Source organism: Anolis sagrei, chromosome Y (assembly GCF_037176765.1).
Source record: "Anolis sagrei isolate rAnoSag1 chromosome Y, rAnoSag1.mat, whole genome shotgun sequence".
Classification (NCBI taxonomy): Eukaryota; Metazoa; Chordata; class Lepidosauria; order Squamata; family Dactyloidae; genus Anolis; species Anolis sagrei.
In genome coordinates this window covers 2545059-2572345 of record NC_090035.1, presented here as the reverse complement: position 1 = coordinate 2572345, position 27287 = coordinate 2545059, and the positions used below count along the sequence as shown (strand labels likewise).

At 47.2% G+C, this 27287-nt stretch overlaps 1 protein-coding gene across 2 annotated transcripts in view; it reads left to right on the top strand.

The window, feature by feature from the left end:
• The window catches only part of LOC132780031 (cAMP-dependent protein kinase type I-beta regulatory subunit), a 218707-nt gene extending 203049 nt beyond the window's left edge, over positions 1 to 15658 (top strand). Inside the window, exons 10-12 of one of the 2 annotated variants that reach the window (XR_010908815.1) lie at positions 10381 to 10462; positions 11929 to 13335; positions 13535 to 15658. Coding sequence is in view for 1 of the 2 variants with exons in the window: in XM_067461656.1 (XP_067317757.1) it covers positions 10381 to 10462; positions 11929 to 12101 (255 nt within the window). In the remaining variant the exon portion in view is untranslated. Of the gene's footprint in view, positions 1 to 10380; positions 10463 to 11928 lie in introns of both variants that reach the window. The other variant, XM_067461656.1, reaches the window with a different exon arrangement.
• Positions 15659 to 27287: the final 11629 nt, after the last annotated feature.

The window sequence follows — 27287 nt, the reverse complement described above, 5'->3', positions numbered from 1 at the left end:
GGTGGTGACGGCCGACAGGGAGCTCTGGCGTGGGCTGGTCCATGAGGTCACGAAGAGTCGGAGACGACTGAACGAATGAACAACAACAACAGCCCAATCTAACACAGTGAAGACATCTGCCCTTGCGCTGTGCTATTCTGCTGCTGAGTATGCATGCCCAGTGTGGAACACATCTCACCACGCTAAAACAGTGGATGTGGCTCTTAATGAGGCATGCCGCATTATCACGGGGTGTCTGCGCCCTACACCACTGGAGAAATTACACTGCTTAGCCAGTATTGCACCACCTGACATCCGCCAGGAAGTAGCAGCCAATAGTGAAAGGACCAAGGCAGAGACATCTCCACCTCATCCCCTGTTTGGCTATCAGCCAGCACGTCAACGACTTAAATCAAGAAACAGTTTTCTAAGATCTACAGAGACACTCGCTGGAACACCTCAGCAAGCGAGAGTCCAAAAGTGGCAGGCTCAAACTCAGAACCTCAACCAACGGCTGATGCCAAATGAGGGACTCCCCCCTGGACACACAGTAGACTGGGGGACTTGGAAGACCGTGAACAGACTGCGCTCTGGCACCACGAGATGCAGAGCCAACCTTCAGAAATGGGGCTACAAAGTGGAATCCACGACATGTGAGTGTGGAGAAGAACCAACCACTGACCACCTGCTGCAATGCACCCTGAGCCCTGCCACGTGCACAAGGGAGGACTTCCTTGCGCAACACCAGAGGCACTCCAAGGGGCCAGAGACTGCTCAAAGGACATTTAGTCAACTACCAAGCTTGCAAACTTTGTGTTTTTTTAATCTGTTTGTTTGTTTTGTTCTGTTAGAAATGTAATATAATGGTCTGGTTGCTGATGACACGATAAATAAAATAGCCTGATCTAAGATTCCTGTGTCATCAAGGTCAGGCTGGTAGTTAGTGTCAGCCTGGTTGCTTTCCTGCTTACAATCAGGCTGAGAACTCTCCTCCTTTTCTGAGTCAATTTGCACCTAGAATCATAGAATCAAAGAGTTGGAAGAGACCTCCTGGGCCATCATCCAGTCCAGCCCCATTCTGCCAAGAAGCAGGAATATTGCATTCAAATCACCCCTGACAGATGGCCATCCAGCCCCTGTTTCAAAGCTTCCAAAGAAGGAGCCTCCACCACACTCCGGGGCAGAGAGTTCCACTGCTGAACAGCTCTCACAGTCATAGAATCATAGAATCAAAGAGTTGGAAGAGACCTCCTGGGCCATCATCCAGTCCAACCCCATTTTGCCAAGAAGCAGAAATATTGCATTCAAATCACCCCTGAGAGATGGCCATCCAGCCTCTGTTTAAAAGCTTCCAAAGAAGGAGCCTCCACCACATTCCGGGGCAGAGAGTTCCACTGCTGAACAGCTCCCGACCCCCAGGTTGAGGAACACTGTCCTAGGAGTTATAAAGCCCACCATTTGCAAAGCCTGGCTGTGGGCTGGTGAATGTCGGCAGGCAGGAAAGGTGCCCCAAAGGCAAGGGCAGCCTGGGCTCATCCCTTGCCGTCACCTGTCCTCCTTCTGTCAGGAAATAAGTCTGGAAAAAAGAGGACAAAGCAGCCGCCCACCTGCCCGAGGGACTCTCCGGCAGGGAGACCCGGCAGGCAGCGTGTCCAAGCAAGCAGGCTCCGGCCAAAGGAAGGGGCCACATGACAGAAGATGGATCAGCAAAGGAACCTTTTGAAGGCCCGATAAGATCTGTCTCCCTCCTTCTCTTTGGTCTCCTTCTCTCACACATCAGCGGATGAGATATAACCCCTGGGATGGGGCGGAAGGAGGAGGAGGAGGAGGCATTGGGGGCCAACCTGGCTTCACTGTGCAGCTTTTTCTGATTCATCTCTGCACAGCATCCATCATTTTTGATGCCCCCCCAAACAAGAAAATCTGTGAAAGAGGAAGCCACAGGGAGGAGGGAGCAAGTTTCCTTTCTGCTTCCCTGGAGACTAGGACGCAATGGAGCCATGGCTTCAAACTACAAGAGAGGAGATTCCATCTAAACATGAGGAAGAACTTCCTGAGTGTGAGAGCCGTTCAGCAGTGGAACTCTCTGCCCCGGAGTGTGGTGGAGGCTCCTTCTTCGGAGGCTTTTAAACAGAGGCTGGATGGGTTGTTGTAGTTTTTCTTTCGGGCTATATGGCCATGGTCTAGAGGCATTCTCTCCTGATGTTTCGCCTGCATCTATGGCAAGCTTCATAGAATCATAGAATCATAGAATCAAAGAGTTGGAAGAGACCTCATGGGCCATCCAGTCCAACCCCATTCTGCCAAGAAGCAGGAATATTGCATTCAAATCACCCCTGACAAATGGCCATCCAGCCTCTGTTTAAAAGCTTCCAAAGAAGGAGCCTCCACCACACTCCGGGGCAGAGAGTTCCACTGCTGAACGGCTCTCACAGTCAGGAAGTTCTTCCTCGTGTTCAGATGGAATCTCCTCTCTTGTAGTTTGAAGCCATTGTTTCGCGTCCTAGTCTCCAAGGAAGCAGAGGTAGTGAGGTTGGATGGCCATCTGTTGAGGGTGCTTTGAATGTGATTGTCCTGCTTCTTGAAAGAAAGGGGTTGGATGGCCCATGAGGTCTCTGGATGGCCCATGAGGTCTCTTCCAACACCTTCTACAAGTCTCCCATGTTCATTTTCATGGATTCTTCCTTTCTGTTGATATTGTCCACATGCTTCTTGTGGATTTCAGTGGCTTCTCTGTGTAGCCTGACGTGGTGGTTGTGAGAGTGGTCCAGCATTTCTGTGTATACATACACAGAAATACACAGCATACAAACCCACCAAGAAAATCCAACCAATGCTCCATTCAGCAAAGGACAAGAGGGATCCTCTCACCTCTGCAGGAGTCTAACGTACACCATGCAGCTGTGGACAAGTCTCCAGAGGGACCACCAAACGCAGCATTGCCCAGACACGCATCAAGGAACATGAAAGGCACGGCAGACTACTCCAACCAGAGAAGTCAGCCATAGCAGAGCACCTGATGAGCCAACCTGGACACAGCAGATTATTTGCTGGACCACTCTCACAACCACCATGTCAGGCTACACAGAGAAGCCACTGAATCCACAAGAAACATGTGGACAATTTCAACAGAAAGGAATGTCGCAGCTATGGTGTTGCTGCTTTGAAGTTGGGGCTGACCTCAAGCATCCAAACCCCTTTTTCGGAAGCTGTGCCCCGTTGAGAAAAATAATACAATCAACAGAAGACAAACTCTCTTCCAATAAAGAAATGTTTATGCAATAGTCACAAATAACAGTTTCAATCCATCGATCCCAATATTCCAGCAAACCTTCCTTGAGCTTTTACAGAAATCTATTCCTCTTCCTCTTGCTTTCTTCACAGTCTCTCATCTCATCATCATTATTTTTGACTTATTTTTGACTTTATTAATGACTTAGATGAAGGGCAAGAAGGCAGGATCATCAAGTTTGCAGACGACACCAAATTGGGAGGGATAGCCAAGACTCCAGAGGACAGGAGCAGGATTCAAAGGGATCTTGACAGGTCAGAGAGATGATTGGCCAAAACTAACAAAATGAAGTTCAACAGTGACAAATGCAAGAGACTCCACTTTGGCAGAAAAAATGAAATGCAAAGAGACAGAATGGGAGACAATGCCTGGCTCGAGAGCAGTACGTGTGGAAAAGATCTTGGAGTCCTCGTGGACAACAAGTTAAACATGAGCCAACAATGTGATGTGGCGGCAAAAAAAGCCAATGGGATTTTGGCCTGCATCAATAGGAGCATAGTGTCTAGATCTAGATCCGTAAGGGCTGAGAATGGCGGTCAATAAGTGCATCTAATAAATAAATAAATAAATAAATAAATCTAAGGAAGTCATGCTCCCCATGCTCTATTCTGCTTTGGTTAGACCACATCTGGAATATTGTGTCCAATTCTGGGCACCACAATTCAAGAGAGATATTGACAAGCTGGAATGTGTCCAGAGGAGGGCAACTGAAATGATCAAGGGTCTGGAGAACAAGCCCTATGAGGAGCGGCTTGGGGAGCTGGGCATGTTTAGCCTGAAGAAGAGAAGGCTGAGAGGAGATATGATAGCCATGTATAAATATGTGAGAGGAAGCCACAGGGAGGAGGAGGGAGCAAGCTTGTTTTCTGTTTCCCTGGGGACTAGGAAGCATTGGAACAATGGCTTCAAACTACAAGAGAGGAGATTCCATCTGAACATGAGGAAGAACTTCCTGACTGTGGGAGCCGTTCAGCAGTGGAACTCTCTGCCCCGGAGTGTGGTGGAGGCTCCTTCTTTGGAAGCTTTTAAACAGAGGCTGGATGGCCATCTGTCAGGGGTGCTTTGAATGCAATGTTCCTGCTTCTTGGCAGAATGGGTTTGGACTGGATGGCCCAGGAGGTCTCTTCCAACTCTTGGATTCTATGATTCTATGATTCTATGATCATCTCCATTCTCTATTCTCTACTCCTTCTCTTCTCTCTTCTCAATTTGTAGTACCTAAGCTTTCACAGGTGGCTTGACTGTTGCTGGCCATACAGTGACTGGACATGATTCTTACCATCACTTACCCATTTTTCACTTAAGAAATGATCTAAACAATCTAAAACTCTGACAAGGAAGAAACCATGAAAATGAACAAAATCTGGCTGCCAGTATTAAAAAACTCAAAAATTACAACAGCAAAACAACAGAGAGGAAACAACCAGGCACATCAAATAACTCTCAATAAAAGATTCCCCCCAGGCACTTCCAAGCCATTAAATGCTAATCAAGGTGGTCAGCTGGAACATTCACACCTAGCTCCAGCAGACAAAGGTCCTTTGTCCCACCCTGGTCATTCCACAGATATATAAACCCATTTTCCTAGTTCCAACAGACCTTACTACCTCCGAGGATGCTTGCCATAGATGCAGGTGAAACGTCAGGAGAAATGCCTCTAGAACAGTGTTTCTCAACCTGGGGGTCGGGACCCCCATGGGGGTCGCGAGGGGGTGTCAGAGGGGTCACCAAAGACCATCAGAAAACAGTATTTTCTGTTGGTCATGGGGGTTTTTTGTGGAAAGTTTGTCCAATTCTATCGGTGGGGTTCAGAATGCTATTTTATTGTGGGTGAACTATAAATCCCAACAATTACAACTCCAAAATGGCAAGGTCTATTTTCTCCAAACTCTACCAGTGTTCACATTTGGGCATATTGAGTATTTGTGCCAAGTTTGATCCAGATCCATCATTGCTTGAGTCCACAGTGTTCTCTGGATGTAGGTGAACTACAACTCCAAAAACCCAAGGTCAATGTCCACCAGACCTTCCCAGTATTTTCTCTTGGTCATGGGAATTTTGTGTGCCCAGTTTGATTCAGTTCCATCATTGGTGGAGTTCAGAAGGCTCTTTGATTTTAGGTGAACTATAAATCCCAGCAACTCCAGCATTACCAAATGACCAAATCAATCACCCCCAACCTCACCAGTATTCAAATTTGGGAGTATTGGGTATTTGTGCCAAATTTGATCCAGTGACTAAAAATACATCCTGCATATCAGATATTTACATTACAATTAATAACAGTAGCAAAATTACAGTTGTGAAGTAGCAGCGAAAATAATATTATGGTTGGGGGTCACCACCACATGAGGACCTGTACTAAGGGGTCGTGGCATTAGGAAGGTTGAGAACCACTGCTCTAGAACATGGCCCTATAGCCCGAAAAAACCTACAAGAACCTAGTGATTCCAGCCATGAAAGCCTTCGACAATAAACCCAAACCAAAATTCAACTTGGCAACAAAGAGCAATGCCAAATCCAGGGAATATTCCCTTCCATTTACGCAAGGCTCTTTCTCCCCCTTTGAAACAGTCACATTTTTCTGCCTCGACCCAGAGAAGAGCAGGTCCATCTCCGACCACAAAGCGAGTTGCCGATATCTCTCCAGACAACAGGAAGCAGATGCGAGAGGAGATTGTCTTGGTCTGCTTCACGCGGCAGAAGCCCGGTGCTTGGCTACTGCTTCCTGGAGTGCGGTGGGCGGGTGACCCTTCTGGAAACGGGGTCCTCCCCAGGACACAAACGGAAAGGATGCTCATAATTCATCATCAACAGCAACTCTTGAGATCTTCCGCCTTGACTAATCCACATTATCCTCTCCGCGGAGGATGCCGAGGCCAGTTGGAGAAACACTGATAACGACGACAACTTTTCATCTTTCCCTCTCTGTGTGATACACAAACATTGAAATTTCCAGACTGGTACGACTGCCCCGAGACTCATTCCAGTTGGTGATATGAGTCAACTTTCCCCAGAAAATTGGGGCCTCCTATGTTCAACCAATCCTTTAACCATTTGGTTTCTAAATCAATGCAGTGGGATCATTTTTGGTCATGTGAGAAGAGACTTGAGAAACTGCAAGTGGCTCCTGGTGTGAGAGAATTGGCCATCTGCAAGGACGTTGCCCAGGAGACATTGCCCAGATGTTTTGATGTTTGACCATCCTTGTGGGAGGTTTCTCACATTGCACCATTGCACCAACCAGGTCGATGTTTTGATGTTTGACCATCCTTGTGGGAGGCTTCTCTCATGTCCCCGCATGGGGAGCTGGAGCTGACAGAGGGAGCTCATCCACGCTCTCCCCAGATTTGAACCTTTGACCTGTCGGTCTTCAGTCCTGCCAGCACAAGGGTTTAACGCATTGCACCACCCGGGTCGATGTTTTGATGTTTGACCATCCTTGTGGGAGGCTTCTCTCATGTCCCTGCATGGGGAGCTGGAGCTGACAGAGGGAGCTCATCAGCACTCTCCCCAGATTTGAACCTTTGACCTGTCGGTCTTCAGTCCTGCCGGTCTTCAGTCTTGCACCATCCGGGTCGATGTTTTGATGTTTGGCCATCCTTGTAGGAGGCTTCTCCCATGTCTCCACATGGGGAGCTGGAGCTGACAGAGGGAGCTCATCAGCACTCTCCCCAGATTCACACCTTTGATCTGTCGGTCTTCAGTCCCGCTGGCACAAGGGTTTTACCCATTGCATCAACCAGGTCGATGTTTTGATGGTTGACCATCCTTGTGGGAGGCTTCTCCCATGTCTCCACATGGGGAGCTGGAGCTAACAGGGGGAGCTCATTCACACTCTGCCCTGATTTGAACCTCTGACCTGTCAGTCTTCATTCCTGCTGGCACAAGGGTTTAACCCATTGCACCACCCACGTAGATATTTTGATGTTTGGCCATCCTTGTAGGAGGCTTCTCCCATGTCTCCACATGGGGAGCTGGAGCTGACAGAGGGAGCTCATCCACGCTCTCCCCAGATTTGGACCTGGATGTGCTCCAGCTTGTCAGAATCATGATGTCTCTATAATATGGTCATTCTTGGTGGCTAGATAGCAACTTATTTATCTATCACGTCAGAAGCATTCTTTGGAGCCCCTTCATCTCTCTCAACAAAAACCTTGTCTGTTCTGCAGTCGAAAGGAAGAAAGGCAGGCAGGCAGGGAAACCTCTCCGAGGGAAAGATTTGGCAGAGCCCAAGGGCAGCACCTGAGTGTCCCAGACGCCCCTGAGGAGGCTCCCGCTTCTCGGAGGGATTAGTTGCGCTCAGGAGAACCGGGAGCATTAATTGCCCGGCACATGGCAGCCCCAATGTGAGCACCTGTGTGCACCCCCTTCTTTCGGCTGGCACTGTCTTCCAAGCATGTGAATTGCCAGACAGAAAAGTCATGTTTTGGCCAAAGAAAAGAGTTCTCTTCCCATTCTCCATCTTTAAAACATATTCTTTAAAGATGGGGTGCTGTTTATATGTGTATATATGTGTATATGTGTGTATTTATATGTATATCAAGTTTGCAGATGGGACCAAGTTTGGAGGGAAATGAAATACTTACTTACTTACTAGCCGTCTTCTTGATCCGCATGTTCTTCCACAGTGAGGACATCGGTTTCCAGGTAGAAGGTGGTCCCGGTCAGGGTTGGCTTGACGCACCTTCCTCTTGGCACGTTTCTCCCTTTCACTCTTCATTCGTGCCTCTTCGAATTCTGCAGCACTGCTGGTCACAGCTGAACTCCCGTCAAAGCGCTGAAGGGCCAGGGCTTCCCAGTTCTCTCTCGGTGTCTATGCTACAGTTTTTGAGGTTGGCACTGAGCCCATCTTTCAATCATTTTCCATCCTTGAGTTCGGAGTAGAGTGACTGCTTTGGAAGACGGTGGTCAGGCATTTGGAAAATGTGGCATTCAGTCCAGCAAAGTTGATGGCAGGGGACCATCGCTTCAATGCTAGTAGTCTTTGCTTCTTCCAGCATGCTGATTTGAAATGTAAATGCAAATGCAAATGCAAATGCAAAGATACAGGATAGGTGATGCCTGGTTCTACAACAGACTTATGTGTGAAAGGGAACTTGGAGAAGAGAAGGCTGAGAGGAGACATGATGGCCATGTGTAAATATGTGAGGGGAAGTCCTGTATCTTTGCATTGGCTTCAAACTACAAGAAAGGAGATTCCACCTGAACATGAGGAAGAACTTCCTGACAATGAGAGTTGTTCAGGAGTGGAACTCTCTGTTCTGGAGTGTGGTGGAGGCTCCTTTTTTGCTTTGAAGCAGAGGCTGGATGGCCATCTGTTGGGGGTACTTTGAATGCGATTGTCCTGCTTCTTGGCAGAATGGGGTTGGACTAGGTGATGGACCACGAGGTCTCTTCCAAGTCTTAGGATTCTATGATTCTATGGAGTCTTCCTGGAGAACATGTTCTCCATGAGAAGTTCTCATGGAGGACAGTAGCCAAGAGTGTGATGCAGCAGCTAAAAGATCCAATGGAATTTTGGGCTGCATCAAAAGGAGTCTAGTACAGGCCTGGGCCAACTTGGGTATGCTTTGAAGTCTGGCCACCGGGGGAGCTGTTGCTTCATCCACTTGTGACACCAATGGAGTACTTCCTCATTCTTTTGTATGCCGCTGGAGAGTTTTATGGCATCATAAATTAGTTAATTTAATCTCCCCGCATAAGCAGTACTTAAATTTCCAACTTGATAAATGCAACTGTCGGTTAGTAGTGATTTTAATGCCGGTGACACCCCAACCAGCTGTGCTACAACCTGGTCCTAAATTGGCCCAGGTCTGCTATAGCCTATGTTGTCTTCCCATAATTTATATATATATATATACTAGCTGTCCCCTGCCAGGTGTTGCTGTGGCCCAGTCTGTTGAGCTGGAAAATAAAGTAATGAGAAAGTGTTGGTTTCTAATATATGTAACTTCTTTATGTTTGTGGGTAAACAGTATTTCTTGTTGTTTCTTTGTCAGTGTTGATGTGGACATTGTCTGCTTTGCCTACTCTGGAACATGCAACATAGAATTGTCTTTCTTCAGGGGTCCCTTTCAAATCTATGATACTATATCTGTGTATGTGAATCATATCTATCTCTATCTATGGCTGGATGGCTCTTTGTCAGGAGGGCTTCGATTACGTTTTCTTGCCCTGGTGAAAGGAGCTGGACTGGATGGCCTTGAGTATTTTCTGTTGGTCATGGGGGTTCTGTGTGGGAAGTTTGGCCCAATTCTGTCATTGGTGGGGTTCAGAACGCTCTTTGATTGTAGGTGAACTATAAATCCCAGTAACTACAACTCCCAAATGTCAAGGTCTATTTCCCCCAAACTCCATCTGTGTTCCTATTTGGGCATATGGAATGTTCGTGCCAAGTTTGGTCCTGATCCATCATTGTTTGAGTCCACAGTGCTCTCTAGATGTAGGTGAACTACAACTCCCAAACTCAAGGTCAATGCCCACCAAACCCTTCCAGTATTTTCTGTTGGTCATGGGGGTTCTGTGTGCCAAGTTTGGTTCAATTCCATCATTGATGGAATTCAGAATGCTCTTTGATTGTGGGTGAACTATAAATCCCAGTAACTACAACTCCCAAATGTCAAGGTCTATTTCCCCCAAACTCCATCTGTGTTCCTATTTGGGCATATGGAATGTTCGTGCCAAGTTTGGTCCTGATCCATCATTGTTTGAGTCCACAGTGCTCTCTAGATGTAGGCGAACTACAACTCCCAAACTCAAGGTCAATGCCCACCAAACCCTTCCAGTATTTTCTGTTGGTCATGGGGGTTCTGTGTGCCAAGTTTGGTTCAATTCCATCGTTGATGGAGTTCAGGATGCTCTTTGATTGTAGGTGAACTATAAATCCCAGCAACTACAATTCCCAAATGACAAAATCATAATTTTTTGAGTGATGGTCACTCCTTGTGTTGTGAGACGTTTTGTTGCCAAATTTGGTGTGATTTCGGTCATTGGTTCTTTTGTTTTTAAGGTACTCATTATGCACAGAGCATTTATATATATATAGATTTTCAAGATAGTATTTGAAACCCTGGTGTAACCAAGACCTTTCTGGCCATCTTTTCCAGGGCACGGCATCTGTCCTTCAGCGTCGATCTGATAAGGAGGAGTACGTGGAAGTCGGGCGGCTTGGACCATCAGATTATTTTGGTAAGCTTCCATTTATTATGGTTTAGAAACAGAAGCCAATCTAGTCTGGTGATGTTCATGAGATGGTGGTGTGTGTGAATGCATATGGTCAGTTAGTTGGTTGGAACCAGTAAACAGAACCCTCTTGTGCTACAATGGCTGCAGGCTCTCCAAGGTCATGGATCTTGCCACACAGGTGGCATTTGAGGCATGCTTTCTCAACTCCTAGAACTTCTCATGGAGCATTTACCTACATGGAATATGGACCAGCCTTGGGATCAGGAATGAAATACAACATGATACATGTCTCAGATGAGGAAAGGCTGGAAAAACATCAAGTTGGATGTAGGACAAGGAGAAGAACCTTGGGAGATTCCTGGAAAAGGGTGTCAGATGAGGCTGACAAAGATCACAGAGAACCTTTTTGACCCACAACTCTGAGTTGTGGTCCAAACTGAGTTTTTGTAGAGGAAAGGATGGAAGGCATCACAGACAAGGAAGCCAATGAGGGTTGTTATCTGAGGTGTGACTGTTGTGCTTTGAACGTGGTTGTCCTGCTTCTTGGCAGAATGGGGTTGGACTGGATGGTCCATGAGGTCTCTTCCAACTCTATGATTCTAGGATTCTAGGATTCTTGAGTACTTCTCACTGCCAGAAGATCTTGAGAGGTCTCTTAATGCTCCCAAAGATGCCATCAAATCTGGCTGGTGGCGATAGAAGGCCACAGACATCTTGCCACAGTCCTGTATCATTGACCATGCTAAGTAGGACTTCCAGGATTGAAGTCCCCAAACATCTAGAACAGTGGTTCTCAACCTGGGGTCCTCAGATGTTTTTGGCCTTCAACTCCCAGAAATCCTAACAGTTGATAAACTAGGTTCTTGTGGGTTTTTTTGTGCTATAGAGCCATGTTCTAGAGGCATTTCTCCTGATGTTTCGCCTGCATCTATGGCAAGCATCCTCAGAGGTAGTGAGGTCTGTTGGAAGTAGGACAAGTTGATAAACTAGCTGGGATTTCTGGGAGTTGTAGGCTAAAAACATCTGGGGACCCCAGGTTGAGAACCACTGATCTAGAAGGATAAGGGTTCTTCATAAATGGGGAACAGGTAGCATTTGAGGTAGGCTTTCTCAACTCCCAGAACTTCTCATGGAGCATTTACGCACATAGAATATGGACCGACCTTGGGGTCAAGAATGAAATACAACATAATACATGTCTCAGATGAGGAAAGGCTGGAGAAACATCAAGTTGGATGTAGGACAAGGAGAAGAACCTTGGGAGAGTCCTGGAAAAGGGTGTCAGATGAGGCTGACAAAGATCACAGAGACCTTTTTGACCCACAACTCTGAGTTATGGTCCAAAATGATGTTTTGTAGGCTCAAAGAGAGCAGTCTGAGGAAAGGATGGAAGGCATCATGGACAAGGAAGCCAACGAGGGTTGTTATCTCAGGAGGTGTGACTGTTGTGTGTGTCTTTCTGCTTGCAGGTGAGATTGCCCTTCTGCTCAACAGACCCCGGGCTGCGACGGTGGTGGCCCGTGGGCCCCTGAAGTGCGTCAAGCTGGACCGCCCCCGTTTTGAGCGGGTCCTGGGCCCCTGCTCGGAAATCCTCAAGAGGAACATCCAGAGATACAACAGCTTCATCTCCCTCACTGTTTAAGTGCTCCCACCCTCACCCTTTGCGTTAAAATGTCTGCACTTGAAACTCCACCCGTGTGCCGTTCCATAGCTTTACGATGCCATCAAGAGTGGTGCACATGTCATGTATGTTTTTCAAGTGTTCACGTCAGGTGTGCTGGATGTCCAGCTGTCATACATTGTTTCAAAGGGGGAGGTACTTGCAGAGATCTGGATGGAAGTGGCATTGGGACACTGTCAAGAGTTCTAACTTTGACTTGTATTCTTCAGTGTCCATCATCCACAACCCTACTCAGCATTAATTATGCTTGGTGTCTCTTCCACGTCTTATTTATTTTAGCTAGTTGTGCTGAAAGTCACTCAGATCTGTGTTTTGTGAAACTGGAATGATGTTCCCACCTCATGGTGAAGCCCTCCAGATGTTGTCTAACTATGTATCCCTCACTACTCAACAAACTAGCTGGAGATAGTTTCCAGAAGGTGGAAATGTGGGTTTTCCTTCTTGGACTACAATTCCCAGCCATTCAGGTTGAAAGCCCTGGATCATCCTGATGGAACTTGGAGTCCAGAAGACTAGGGGGTATCCCCACCTCATGTTGAAGCCTACTCCACAAGCTAGCTGGGGATAGTTTCCAGAAGGTGGGAAATGTGAGTTTTCCTTTTTGGACTACAATTCCCAGCCATTCAGGTTGAAACAATCTAAGTCCTAGATCATCCTGATGGAACTTGGAGTCCAGAAGACTAGCGGGTATCCCCACCTCATGGTGAAGCCCTTCAGATGTTGTCTAACTATGTATCCCTCACTACTCCACAAGCTAGCAGGAGATAGTTTCGAGAACTTGGAGTCCAAAAGACTAGAGGGTATCTCCACCTCATGGTGAAGCCCTCCAGATGTTGTCTAACTACAAGGGTTGAATGGAACTTTGTAACTCCTCAACAGATGGCAGTACTGGTATGTGGCTGGTATTGGCTCGTTCAGTAGACTCTCCTCCACAGTTCCATTTTGATGGGAAGCCTTAGTATTGAAAGGACCTTCGTAACTCCTCAACAGATGGCAGTTCCATTTGGGCGTTTAATGCTAAGGCTTCCCACCGGAATGGAACTGTAGAGGAGAGTCTGCTGAACAAGCCAGTACCTGCCGCATATTAGTACTGACATCTGTTGAGGAGTTACGAAGGTGGAGACATTATTTTTCATTCAACCCTCATATGTATCCCTCACTATTCCACAAGCTAGCTGGGGATAGTTTCCAGAAGGTGGATATGTGGGTTTTCCTTCTTGGACTACAATTCCCAGCCATTCAGGTTGAAACAGTCTAAGCCCTAGATCATCCTGATGGAGCTTGGAGTACAGAAGACTAGAGGGTATCCTGACCTCATGGTGAAGCCCTCCAGATGTTGTCTAACTATGTATCCTTCACTACTCCACAAGCTGGCTGGGGATAGTTTCCAGAAGGTGGGAAATGTGGGTTTTGCTTCTTGGACTACAATTCCCACCCATTCAGGTTGAAACAGTCTAAGCCCTAGATCATCCTGATGGATCTTGGAGTCCGGAAGTCTAGAGGGTATCCCCACCTCATGGTGAAGCCCTCCAGATGTCGTCTAACTATGTATCCCTCACTACTCCACAAGCTAGCTGGGGATACTTTCCAGAAGGTGGAAATGTGGGTTTTTCTTCTTGGACTACAATTCCCAGCCATTCAGGTTGAGAGCGTCTAAGCCCTGGATCATCCTGATGGAACTTGGAGTCCAGAAGTCTGGAGCAGTGGTTCTCAACCTGTGGGTCCCCAGATGTTTTGCCCTTCAACTCCCAGAAATCCTAACAGTGGGTAAACTGGCTGGGATTTCTGGGAGTTGTAGGCCACAACACCTGGGGACCCACAGCTTGAGAACTACTGGTCTAGAGGGTACCCCCACCTCATGGTGAAGTCCTCCAGATGTTGTCTAACTCCGTATCCCTCACTACTCCACAAGCTAGCTGGGGATAGTTTCCGAAAGGTGGGAAATGTGGGTTTTCCTTCTTGGATTGCAATTCCCAGCCATTCAGGTTGAGAGCATCTAAGCCCTGGATCATCCTGATGGAACTTGGAGTCCAGAAGTCTGGAGCAGTGGTTCTCAACCTGTGGGTCCCCAGATGTTTTGCCCTTCAACTCCCAGAAATCCTAACAGTGGGTAAACTGGCTGGGATTTCTGGGAGTTGTAGGCCACAACACCTGGGGACCCACAGGTTGAGAACTACTGTTCTAGAGGGTACCCCCACCTCATGGTGAAGCCCTCCAGATGTTGTCTAACTATGTATCCCTCACTACTCCACAAGCTAGCAGGGGATAGTTTCCAGAAGGTGGAAATGTGGGTTTTCCTTCTTGGACTACAATTCCCAGCCATTCAGGTTGAAACAGTCCAAGCCTTGGATCATCCTGATGGAACTTTGAGTCCAGAAGTCTAGAGGGTATCCCCACCTCTAGATGTTGTCTAACTACAAGGGTTGAATGGAAAGTAATGCCTCCACCTTCGTAACTCCTCAACAGATGGCAGTACTGGTATGTGGCTGATACTGGCTTGTTCAGTAGACTCTCCTCCACAGTTCCATTTTGATGGGAAGCCTTAGTATTGAAAGGACCTTCGTAACTCCTCAACAGATGGCAGTACTGGTATGCGGCTGGTACTGGCTTGTTCAGTAGACTCTCCTCCACAGTTCCATTTTGATGGGAAGCCTTAGTATTGAAAGGATATTCGTAACTCCTCAACAGACGGCAGTACTGGTATGCGGCCGGTACTGGCTTGTTCAGTAGACTCTCCTCTACAGTTCCATTTGGGTGTTTAATGCTAAGGCTTCCCACCGGAATGGAACTGTAGAGGAGAGTCTGCTGAACAAGCCAGTACCAGTACTGCCATCTGTTGAGGAGTTATGAAAGTGGAGGCATTATTTTTCATTCAACTCTCGTATGTATCCCTCACTACTCCTCAAGTTATCTGGGGATAGTTTCCAGAAGGTGGAAACGTTGGTTTTCCTTTTTGGACTACAGTTCCCAGCCATTCAGGTCGAGAGAGCATAAGCCCTGCATCATCCTGATGGAACTTGAAGTCCAGAAGCATAGAGGGTCATGGGGAAAAGATGGTGGCCAAATCCTTAACAGCCTACCAGGGGATGCCCAGATGTGTTACCATCCTGTGGGAGGCTTCTCTCATATCCCTGCATGAGAAGCTGGAGCTGACAGACAGGAGCTCACATTTCGGTCAGCAGTCTTGTCAGGGACAAGGTTGAACCCATTGCACCACTGGGCTCTGATGGGCAGCTTGAAAGGTGGCTGGAGACCCACGTCCTTGCATCAGTGGTTACTCCCAGTGTCACCCAACCACCATCCCACTGGCCCAACTGGCTGGGGGATTTGTGGAGTTGCAGTCTGAAAATATCTTGGAGTGTGGCAGCTCTTCTTATATATGACCTTGATTTCCTGTTTTTTGCATGCAAACTCAGATGCTTTGTAGTGCTCGTGGCACCATATTAAAAAAATATTTTTGGAAATTACATGTACTGTATATGTAATAACACAAATTATATACAAATCATTCCTGTGAATTGTTTCGCTATTCTGTTCCGTGCGGATTTTTTTAATGCTTTAATTAAGAGGGGATATCTAATCAGTAATCACCTCTCCTGTTTTTGTTTATGGTATTTCCGTGGGTGTGTATGTGTTTGAAATGGGACTGTTGTCATACACAGAAATGTTGGAATTTTGGAGAGTTTCCAACTCACAGGGCAAATGTTCACAGACTGGGTGGAATTCCACAAGAGATTTAGATATTAACTAGCTGTCCCCTGCCACGCGTTGCTGTGACCCAGTCTGTTGATCTGGAAAATAAAGTAACGAGAAAGTGTTGGTATCTAATATATGTAGTTTCTTTATGTTTGTGGGTAAACAGTATATCTTGCTGTTTCTTTCCCAGTGTTGATGTGGAGAGTGTCTGGTTTGCCCACCCTGGAACATGCAACATATAATTGCCCTTCTGTAGGGGTCCCTTTCAAATCTATGATACTATATCTGTATGTGTTTGAATCATATCTATCTATCTATCTATCTATCTATCTATCTATCTATCTTCCATCTATCTATCTTCCATCTATCTTCCATCTATCGTCCATCTATCTATCTTCCATCTATCTATCTTCCATCTATCGTCCATCTATCTATCTTCCATCTATCTATCTTCCATCTATCTATCTTCCATCTGTCTATCTATCTATCTATCTATCTATCTATCTTCCATCTATCTATCTTCCATCTATCTATCTTCTATCTATCGTCCATCTATCTATCTTCCATCTATCTATCTTTCATCTATCTATCGTCCATCTATCTATCTATCCATCCATCCATCCATCCATCTATCTATCTATCTATCTATCTATCTATCTATCTTCCATCTATCTATCTTCCATCTATCTATCTTCCATCTATCGTCCATCTATCTATCTTCCATCTATCTATCTTCCATCTATCTATCTTCCATCTATCTATCTTCTATCTATCGTCCATCTATCTATCTTCCATCTGTCTATCTTCCATCTATCTATCGTCCATCTATCTATCTATCTATCTATCTATCTATCTATCTATCTATCCATCCATCCATCCATCCATCCATCCATCCATCCATCCATCCATCTATCTATCTATCTATCTATCTATCTATCTATATCTATGGCTGGATGGCTTTTTGTCAGGAGGACTTTGTTTACATTTTCTTGCCCTGTTGAAAGGAGTTGGAATGGATGGTCTTAAGTATTTTCTGGTGGTCATGGGAGTTCTCTGTGGGAAGTTCACCCCGTTCTGTCATTTGTGGGGTTCAGAATGCCCTTTCATTGTAGGTGAACTGTGAATCCCAGTGACTACAACTCCCAAATGTCAAGGTCTATTTTCCCCCAAACTCCATCTGTGTTCATAGTTGGGCGTATTGAGTGCTTGTGCCAAGTTTGGTCCAGATCCATCATTGTTTGAGTCCACAGTGCTCTCTGGATGTAGGTGAACTACAACTCCCAAACTGAAGGCCAATGCCCACCAAACGCTTCCAGTATTTTCTGTTGGTCGTGGGAGTTCTGTGTGCCAAGTTTGGTTCAATTCCATCGTTGATGGAGTTCAAAATGCTCTTTGATTGTAGTTGAACTATAAATCCCTATATAATAACTATATAATCCCAGCAGCCTTGCCCAGACACGCATCAAGGAACATGAAAGGCACTGCAGACTACTTCAACCAGAGAAGTCAGCCATAACAGAGCACCTGAGGAACCAACCTGGACACAGCATAGTATTCGATAACACAGAAATGCTGGACCACACCAACAACCACCATGTCAGACGACACAGAGAAGCCATTGAAATCCACAAGCATGTGGACAAGTTCAACAGAAAGGAAGAGACCATGAAAATGAACAAAATCTGGCTACCAGTACTAAAAAACTCTAAAATTACAACAGCACAACAACAGAGAGGAAACAAACAAGGACATCTAATCACCTCTCAACAAAAGTTTGCTCCAGGCACTGCCAGGCCATTATATGCTAATCAAGGTGGTCAGTTGAAACATTCACACCTAGCTCCAGCAGACAAGAGTCCTTTGTCCCACCCTGGTCATTCCACAGAAATATAAGCCCATTTCCCTACTTCCAACAGACCTCACTACCTCTGAGGATGCTTGCCATAGATGCAGGCGAAACGTCAGGAGAAAATGCCTCTAGAACATGGCCATATAGCCCGGAAAACGTACAACAACCCACAGATATCCCATTGTTTGCTGCCTGAGGGAAACTATCACATGTAACTTCCTCGTATTCTGTTTTCTTGTGAAGGGATCTCAGTGTCTTAGTAGACCACAAACTCAACACAAGTCAACAATGTGATGCGGTAGCTAAAAAGCTATTGTGATTCTAGGCTTCATCAGTAGAAGTAAGATCAATGTAAGTAAGAAGTAAGAAAGATCAATAGTTCTTAACCTTTTTTTGACCAGGGACCATTTGACCAGCCAAAGCCAAGGTCACAACATCTGTTGTAGAACTCCAATATGCTGATGACCATGTCGTCTGTGCACACTCAGAAGAAGACCTACAAGCCACTCTAAACAGCTTTGCAGAAGCATACGAGAAGCTCGGCCTGTCATTGAACATCGAGAAAACCAAAGTGCTCTTCTAGCATAAGGCACCAACCAGTGCCTCTCCAATGCCAGAAATACAGCTTAATGGCGTAACATTAGAAAATGTGGACCATTTCCGCTCCCTTGGCAGTCACCTCGCCACAAAAGTCAACATTGACACTGAAATACAACACCGCCTGAGCTCTGCAAGTACAGCATTTTCCCGAATGAAGCAGAGAGTGTTTGAGGACTGGGACATTCGTAAGGATACCAAGGTGCTTGTTTATTAAGCTATTGCCCTCCCAACCCTGCTATACGCCTGCGAAACGTGGACTGTCTACAGACGTCACATGCAACTCCTGGAATGATTCCATCAGCGTTGCCTCTGGAAAATCCTTCAAATCTCTTGGGAAGACAGGTGGACAGATGCCAGCGTGCTGGAAGAAGTAAAGACCACCAGCACTGAAGCGATGGTCCTCTGCCATCAACTCCGCTGGACCAGCCACGTTGTCCGGATGCCCAGCCACCGTCTCCCAAAGCAGTTGCTCTACTCCGAACTCAAAAATGGAAAATGGAATGTTGGTGGGCAGGAAAAGAGATTGAAAGATGGGCTCAAAGCCAACTTTGAAAACTGTGGCATAGACATCGAGAACTGGGGACTCCTGGCCCTAGAGCACTGTAGCTGGAGGTCAGCTGTGACTAGCAGTGCTGCAGAATTTGAAGAGGCACGAATGGAGGGTGAAAGAGAGAAACGCGCCAAGAGGAAGGCACATCAAGCCAACCCTGACTGGGACTACCATCCACCTGGAAACCAATGCCCTCACTGTGGGAGAAGATACAAGTCAAGAATAGGGCTCCACAGCCACCTATGGACCCAACGCCAGGACACCACATCTGGAAGACAATCATCCACGGCAGTGGTTCTCAACCTGGGGTCCCCAGATGTTTTTGCCCTTCAACTCCCAGAAATCCTAACAGCTGGTAAACTGGTTGGGATTTCTGTAATTGGATCTGTAATTGGTTAAATGGACGAACCCAGAGGGTGCTCACCAATGCTTCCTCTTCATCTTGGAAAGAAGTGACGAGTGGAGTGCCAAAAGCAGGGTTCCGTCCCTGGGCCCGGTCCTGTTCAACATCTTGATTAATGACTTAGATGAAGGGTGAGAAGGCATGATCATCAAGTTTGCAGACGGGACCAAATTGGGAGGGAGAGCCAAGACTCCAGAGGACAGGAGCAGGATTCAAAACAATCTTGACAGGTTAGAGAGATGATGGGCCAAAACTAACAAAATGAAGTTCAACAGGGACAAATGCAAGATACTCCACTTTGGCAGGACAAACGAAATGCAAAGATACAAAATGGGGGACGATGAGGCCTGGCTCGAGAGCAGTACGTGTGAAAAAGATCTTGGAGTCCTCGTGGGGAGGAAGGGGAACATGAGCCAGGAATGTGATGTGGCGGCAAAAAAAGCCCATGGGATCTTGGCCTGCATCAAGAGGAGCCTAGTGTCTAGATCCGGGGAAGTCATGCTCCCCATGCTCTATTCTGCTTTGGTTAGACCACTTTACCTGGAATATTGTGTCCAATTCTGGGCACCACAATTCAAGAGAGATATTGACTCTAAGCTGGAATGTGTCCAGAGGAGGGCGACTCAAATGATCAAGGGTCTGGAGAACAAGTCCTATGAGGAGCGGCTTAAGGAGCTGGGCATGTTTAGCCTGAAGAAGAGAAGGCTGAGAGGAGATATGATGAGAGCCATGTATAAATATGTGAGAGGAAGCCACAGGGAGGAGGAGGGAGCAAGCTTCCTTTCTGCTTCCCTGGAGACCAGGACGCGGAACAATGGCTTCAAACTACAAGAAAGGAGATTCCATCTGAACATGAGGAAGAACTTCCTGATTGTGAGAGCTGTTCAGCCGTGGAACTCTCTGCCCCAGAGTGTGGTGGAGGCTCCTTCTTTGGAAGCTTTTAAGCAGAGGCTGGATGGCCATCTGTCAGGGGTGATTTGAATGCAATATTCCTGCTTCTTGGCAGAATGGGGTTGGACTGGATGAAGGCCCAGGAGGTCTCTTCCAACTCTTTGATTCTAGGATTCTATGATTCTATAATAGGGCTCCACAGCCACCTATGGACCCAACGCCAGGACACCACATCTGGAAGACAATCATCCATGGCAGTGGTTCTCAACCTGGGGTCCCCAGATGTTTTTGGCCTTCAACTCCCAGAAATCCTAACAGTTGATAAACTAGCTGGGATTTCTGGGAGTTGTAGGCCAAAAACATCTGGGGACCCCAGGTTGAGAACCATTGATCCACGGGCTACAAGCCATCGCCTAAGTAAGTAATTTGACCAGAGACCACTCTGACCAGGAACCAGTTGACCAGGGGCCACTTTGACCAGGGACCACTCTCCAACATTAGTACCTAAAGGGTTACAAATCAGTTACGAATCAGCCACACTCTCTCAGCCTTAGAGGAAGGCAGAGTGCAGCCCAAGCCTTAATTTTCTTGAATACAAAGGTGCTTTGGAGAACACATCTGGTCATCCTGGAAAGAAGTGACAAGTGGAGTGCTGCAGGGTTCTGTCCTGGTCCTGCTCAGGATCTTTATTAATGATTTTGATGAAGGGCTAGAAGGCATGATCATCAAGTTTGCAGACGACACCAAATTGGGAGGGATAGCCAATACTCCAGAGGACAGGAGCAGGACTCAAAACGATCTTGACAGATTAGAGAGATGAATGGCCAAAACTCACAAAATGAAGTTCAACAGTGACAAATGCAAGATACTCCACTTTGGCAGGAAAAACGAAATGCAAAGAGACAGAATGGGGGACGAGGAGGCCTGGCTTGAGAGCGGTACGTGTGGAAAAGATCTTAGAGTCCTCGTGGACAACAAGTTAAACATGAGCCAGGAATGTGATGTGGTGGCAAAAAAAGCCAATGGGATTTTGGCCTGCATCAATAGGAGCCTAGTGTCCAGATCTAGGGAAGTCATGCTCCCCATGCTCTATTCTGCTTTGGTTAGACCACACCTGGAATACTGTGTCCAATTCTGGGCACCACAATTCAAGAGAGAGATTGACAAGCTGGAATGTGTCCAGAGGAGGGCGACTCAAATGATCAAGAGTCTGGAGAACAAGCCCTATGAGGAGCGGCTTAAGGAGCTGGGCATGTTTAGCCTGAAGAAGAGAAGGCTGAGAGGAGATATGATGAGGGCCATGTATAAATATGTGAGAGGAAGCCACAGGGAGGAGGAGGGAGCAAGCTTGTTTTCTGCTTCCCTGGAGACTAGGACGCAATGGAGGAATGGCTTCCAACTACAAGAGAGGAGATTCCATCTGAACATGAGGAAGAACTTCCTGACTGTGAGAGCTGTTCAGCAGTGGAACTCTCTGCCCCGGAGTGTGGTGGAGGCTCCTTCTTTGGAAGCTTTTAAACAGAGGCTGGATGGCCATCTGCTGGAGGTGCTTCCTTTCTTCTTCCCTGGAGACTAGGACACAATGGAGGAATGGCTTCCAACTACAAGAGAGGAGATTCCATCTGAACATGAGGAAGAACTTCCTGACTGTGAGAGCTGTTCAGCAGTGGAACTCTCTGCCCTGGAGTGTGGTGGAGGCTCCTTCTTTGGAAGCTTTGAAACAGAGGCTGGATGGCCATCTGTCAGGGGTGATTTGAATGCAATATTCCTGCTTCTTGGCAGAATGGGGTTGGACTGGATGATGGCCCAGGAGGTCTCTTCCAACTCTAGGATTCTAGGATTCTATGATTCTATCTTCATCACATGAAATGATTGGTGGGATGAGGTTTTCGTCCTGTTTCCTTGGTGAACAATGCTCCCATGGTACAATTCTGGATAGACTGGGGAGGCACCAAGTCCACATCTGCTGCCACCTGTCCATTGCCTGGAATGCGGGGGATGTTTAGGCACTCCGTCCAGCTGCTCGAATCACACTTCCGAAGCAGTGCGCAAGCGGTAACATCGAAAAATGTGCAGAAAGGCATGAATGCAACACACCAGCCTTGAGCTCATTAACCCCCAAAATGCCACTTTCCAAAGGTACAGCTAAGATGCTGCATTGTCTGACGTAGTGACCACGACGGAGCTCCATGGACGTAGACACTCTTGCCAGAGCTGCCCTCTCAACAGCTCTCTCTTAAGCCTGACATCGTTGTTTACGTTCACATCGTTCCAGCCTCATGCTGCGGTGAAGCTATCTCAGGGTTTCCTTGGTAAGATGTGTCTTGTGGAAGGTTGTTTACTTACTTAGGCAATCTCTCGTAGCCTGAGGATGATAGTCCTCCAAGTGTAGTGTCTTGGTGGTGGCTGTGGAGCCCAATTCTTGACCTGCATGTTCTCCCACAGTGAGGACATCCGTTTCCATGTGGAAGGTGGTTCCAGTCAAGGTTGACTTGACGAGCCTTCTTCCTCTTGCCACGTTTCTCCCTTTCACCCTCTATTCGTGCCTCTTCGAATTCTGCAGCACTACTGGTCACAGCTGAGCTCCAGTTAGAGTGAGGATGACAGTCCTCCAAGTGTAGTGTCTTGGTGGTGGGTCTGTGGAGGCCTATTCTTGATGCACATGTTCTCCCACAGTGAGGACATCAGTTTCCAGGTGGAAGGTGGTCCTGGTCAAGGTTGACTTGACGAGCCTTCTTCCTCTTGCCACGTTTTCCCCTTTTGCCCTCCATTCGTGCCTCTTCTGATTCTGCAGCACTGCTGGTCACAGCTGACCTCCACTTAGAGTGAGGATGATGGTCTTCTACCACCAAGATGGGATTGTTGATGACTGTGGAGCCCTATTCCTGACCTGCATGTTCTCCCACAGTGAGGACATCCGTTTCCAGGTGGAAGGTGGTCCTGGTCAAGTTTGACTTCATGAGCCTTCTTCCTCTTGCCATGTTTCTCCCTTTCGCTCTCCATTCTTGCCTCTTTGAATTCTGCAGCACTGCTGGTCACAGCTGAGCTCCAGTTAGAGTGAGGATGACGGTCCTCCAAGTGTAGTGTCTTGGTGGTGGGTCTGTAGTAGACTGTGGAGGCCTATTCTTGATCCACATGTTCTCCCACAATGAGGACATCCGTTTCCAGATGGAAGGTGGTCCTGGTCAAGTTTGACTTGACGAGCCATCTTCCTCTTGCCACATGTCTCCCTTTCGCCTGCCATTCTTGCCTCTTTGAATTCTGCAGCACTGCTGGTCACAACTGACCTCCAGTTAGAGTGAGGATGATGGTCCTCCAAGTCTGGTGTCTTGGTGGTGGGGCTGTAGGTGCCTGTGGAGCTCTATTCTTGACCTGCATGTTCTCCCGCAGTGAGGACATCCGTTTCCAGGTGGAAGGTGGTCCTGGTCAAGGTTGATTTGACGAGCCTTCTTCCTTTGCCACATTTCTCCCTTTCACCCTCCATTTGTGCCTCTTTGACTTCTGCAGCACTGCTGGTCACAGCTGACCTCCAGTTGGAGTTAGGATGATTGTCCTCCAAATCTGGTGGTGGGGCCATAGGTGTCCTCACTGCGGGAGAACATGCAGGGCTTCTCAGTTCTCTCTTGATGTCTATGGCAGAGTTTTTAAGGTTGGCTTTGAGCCCATCTTTCAGTCTCTTTTCCTGTCTACTAACCTTCCCAGTTCGGGAGCAGTAGGTGTGAAAAAGATCTTGGAGTCCTCGTGGACCAGTTAAACATGAGCCAACAATGTGATGGTGCAGGTAAGAAAGCCAATGGGATGTTGGCCTGCATCAAGAGGAGCCTAGTGCCTAGATCCAGGGAAGCCATGCTCCCCATGCTCTCTTCTGCCTTGGTTAGACTACTTTACCTGAAATCACACTGTGTCCAGTTCTGGGCACGGCAATTGAAAGGAGATGTTGACTCTAAGCTGGAATGTGTCCAGAGGAAGAGGGCGACTCAAAGGAATAAGGGCCTGGAGAACAAGCCCTATGAGGAGCGGCTTAAAGAGCTGGGCATGTTGAGCCTGAAGAAGGCTGAGAGGAGACATGATGAGGGCCATGTATAAATATGTGAGGGGAATCTAGTGCCTAGATCCAGGGAAGTCATGCTGCCCATGCTCTATTCCGCCTTGGTCACACCTGAAATCACACTGTGTCCAATTCTGGGCACCACAATTGAAGAGAGATATTGAAAAGCTGGAATGTGTCCAGAGGAGGGTGACTTAAATAATCAAGGGTCTGGAGAACAAGCCCTATGAGGAGTGGCTTAAAGAGCTGGGCACATTTAGCCTAAAGAATAGAAGGCTGAGAGGAGACATGATGGCCATGTATAAATATGTGAGAGGAAGTCACAGGGAGGAGGGAGCAAGCTTGTTTTCCGCTTCCCTGGAGACTAGGATGCGGAACAATGGAAAGGAGACATGGTGAGGGCCATGGATAAATATGTGAGGGGAATCTATTGGCTAGATCCAGGGAAGTCCTGCTCCCCATGCTCTCTTCTGCCTTGGTGAGACCACACCTGTAATATTGTGTCCAATTCTGGGCACCGCAATTGAAGAGAGATATTGATAAGCTGGAATGTGTCCAGAGGAGGGTGACTCAAATGATCCACGGTCTGGAGAACAAGCCCTATGAGGAGCGGCTTAAAGAGCTGGGCACATTTAGCCTGAAGAAGAGAAGGCTGAGAGGAGACATGATGGCCATCAGGCATGTAGCCGGGGGGAGGGGGGGGCTTGAGGGGCTTCACCCCCCCCCCCGAAATTCTCATGGTGGTTCGTTAAAAGGCCTTACTGGTACATTATTTAAACTTTTATGTTTATTCATATCGTGATCTGATCACCATACTCAATATATTCCATATGCACGGGGGTATTGAGGTAACAATACAAAAGGTTGCTAGGGTAGACCCTCTTTCACTCAGACTCAGCCCCCCTGAAACTCACCCTCCCCTGAACCCCCCCCCCTGAAAAAAACTCAGCCCCCCCCCCCCAAATTGAAATCCTGACTACGGGCCCGATGGCCACGTATAAATATGTGAAGGGAAGTCCTAGGGAGGAGGGAGCAATTTTCCTTTCTGCTTCCCTGGAGACTAGGACGCAATGGAACAATGGCTTCAAACTACAAGAGAGGAGATTCCATCTGAACATGAGGAAGAACTTCCTGACTGTGAGAGCTGTTCAGCAGTGGAACTCTCTGCCTCGAAGTGTGGTGGAGGCTCCTTCTTTGGAGGCTTTGAAACAGAGGCTGGATGGGCATCTGTTGGGGGTGCTTTGAACGCGATTTTCCTTCTTCTTGGCAGAATGGGGTTGGACTGGATGGCCCAGGAGGTCTCTTCCAACTCTTTGATTCTATGATTCTACTGGAAAGGAGATTCCACCTGAACATTAGGAAGAACTTCCTGACTGTGAGAGCTGTTCAGCAATGGAACTCTCTGCCTCTTTGGAGGCTTTGAAACAGAGGCTCGATGGGCATCTGTTAGGAGTGCTCTGAACGCGATTTTCCTGCTTCTTGGCAGAATGGGGTTGGACTGGATGACCCACGAGGTCTCTTCCAACTCTAGGATTCTATTTGGTAGAGAAGCAGATTTGAAAGCCTGCAAACAATGGCTAGAACCCAGCTTTCCTGTTCACAGAACACAGGGTGGAGTTGCCATGTTCCTATCGGGCGCTTTACACACTGTGTTTTGGGCACATGGACAGCGGCGCACTGAGATGTGATGCTGCTGGCATGCCAATGCCAGGCATGTCCTTTGGGCGGGACCGGTGCCCGCGCTCCTGTTTTGCGCAGATGGCAGGAGATATTTCGGTGCCCAAGGCAGCGGAATCCAAATGGAGCGCTTTCCCCCCAACATGACATTATTAAACAATAAATTCCATAAACGGAGAATCTGCTGGCCTTTAATTAGGGTTGCCGGTGGACCATAAAGAAACCCATCTGGCGGTGCAGACTTCCCTTTTCCTTTTGGTCTTTGGGGCTTTTGCCAGTATATCTATACCATCCAGACTCTCTTGTATTATTTCTGAGCTGTACATTTTCATGGATGAATAGAAAGCTTCCACGAAAGCTACAACTCCAAAAATGCAAGGTCAATCCCCACCAAAACCCTTCCAGTATTTTCTGTTGCTCATGGGAGTTCTGTGTGCCAAGTTTGGTCCAATTCCATTGTTGGTGGAGTTCAGAATGCTCTTCACTTGTAGGTGAACTATAAATCCCAACAACTACACTCCCAAATGTCAAGGTGTATTTCCCCCAAACTCAACCAGTGTTCACATTTGCGCACATTGAGTATTCATGCCAGGTTTGGTCCAGATCCATCATTCTTTGAGTCTGTAGTGCTCTCTGGAGGTAGGTGAACTACAAGTCCCAAACTTAAGGTCAGTGCCCAGCAAACCCTTCAAGTATTTTCCATTGGCCATGGGAGTTCTGTGTGCCAAGTTTGGTCCAATTCCATCGTTGGTTGAGTTCAGAATGCTCTTCACTTGTAGGTGAACTATAAATCCCAACAACTACACTCCCAAATGTCAAGGTCTATTTCCCCCAAACTCAACCAGTGTTCACATTTGCGCACATTGAGTATTCATGCCAGGTTTGGTCCAGATCCATCATTCTTTGAGTCTGTAGTGCTCTCTGGAGGTAGGTGAACTACAAGTCCCAAACTTAAGGTCAGTGCCCAGCAAACCCTTCAAGTATTTTCCATTGGCCATGGGAGTTCTGTGTGCCAAGTTTGGTCCAATTCCATCGTTGGTTGAGTTCAGAATGCTCTTCACTTGTAGGTGAACTATAAATCCCAACAACTACACTCCCAAATGTCAAGGTCTATTTCCCCCAAACTCAACCAGTGTTCACATTTGGACATACTGAGTATTCGTGCCAAGTTTGGTCCAGATCCATCATTGTTTGAGTCTGCAGTGCTCTCTGGATGTAGGTGAACTACAAGTCCCAAACTTAAGGTCAATGCCCACCAAACCCTTCCAGTATTTTCTGTTGCTCATGGGAGTTCTGTGCCAAGTTTGGTCCAATTCCATTGTTGGTGGAGTTCAGAATGCTCTTCACTTGTAGGTGAACTATAAATCCCAACAATGATAACTCCCAAATGTCAAGGTCAATGCCCACCAAACCCTTCAAGTATTTTCCATTGG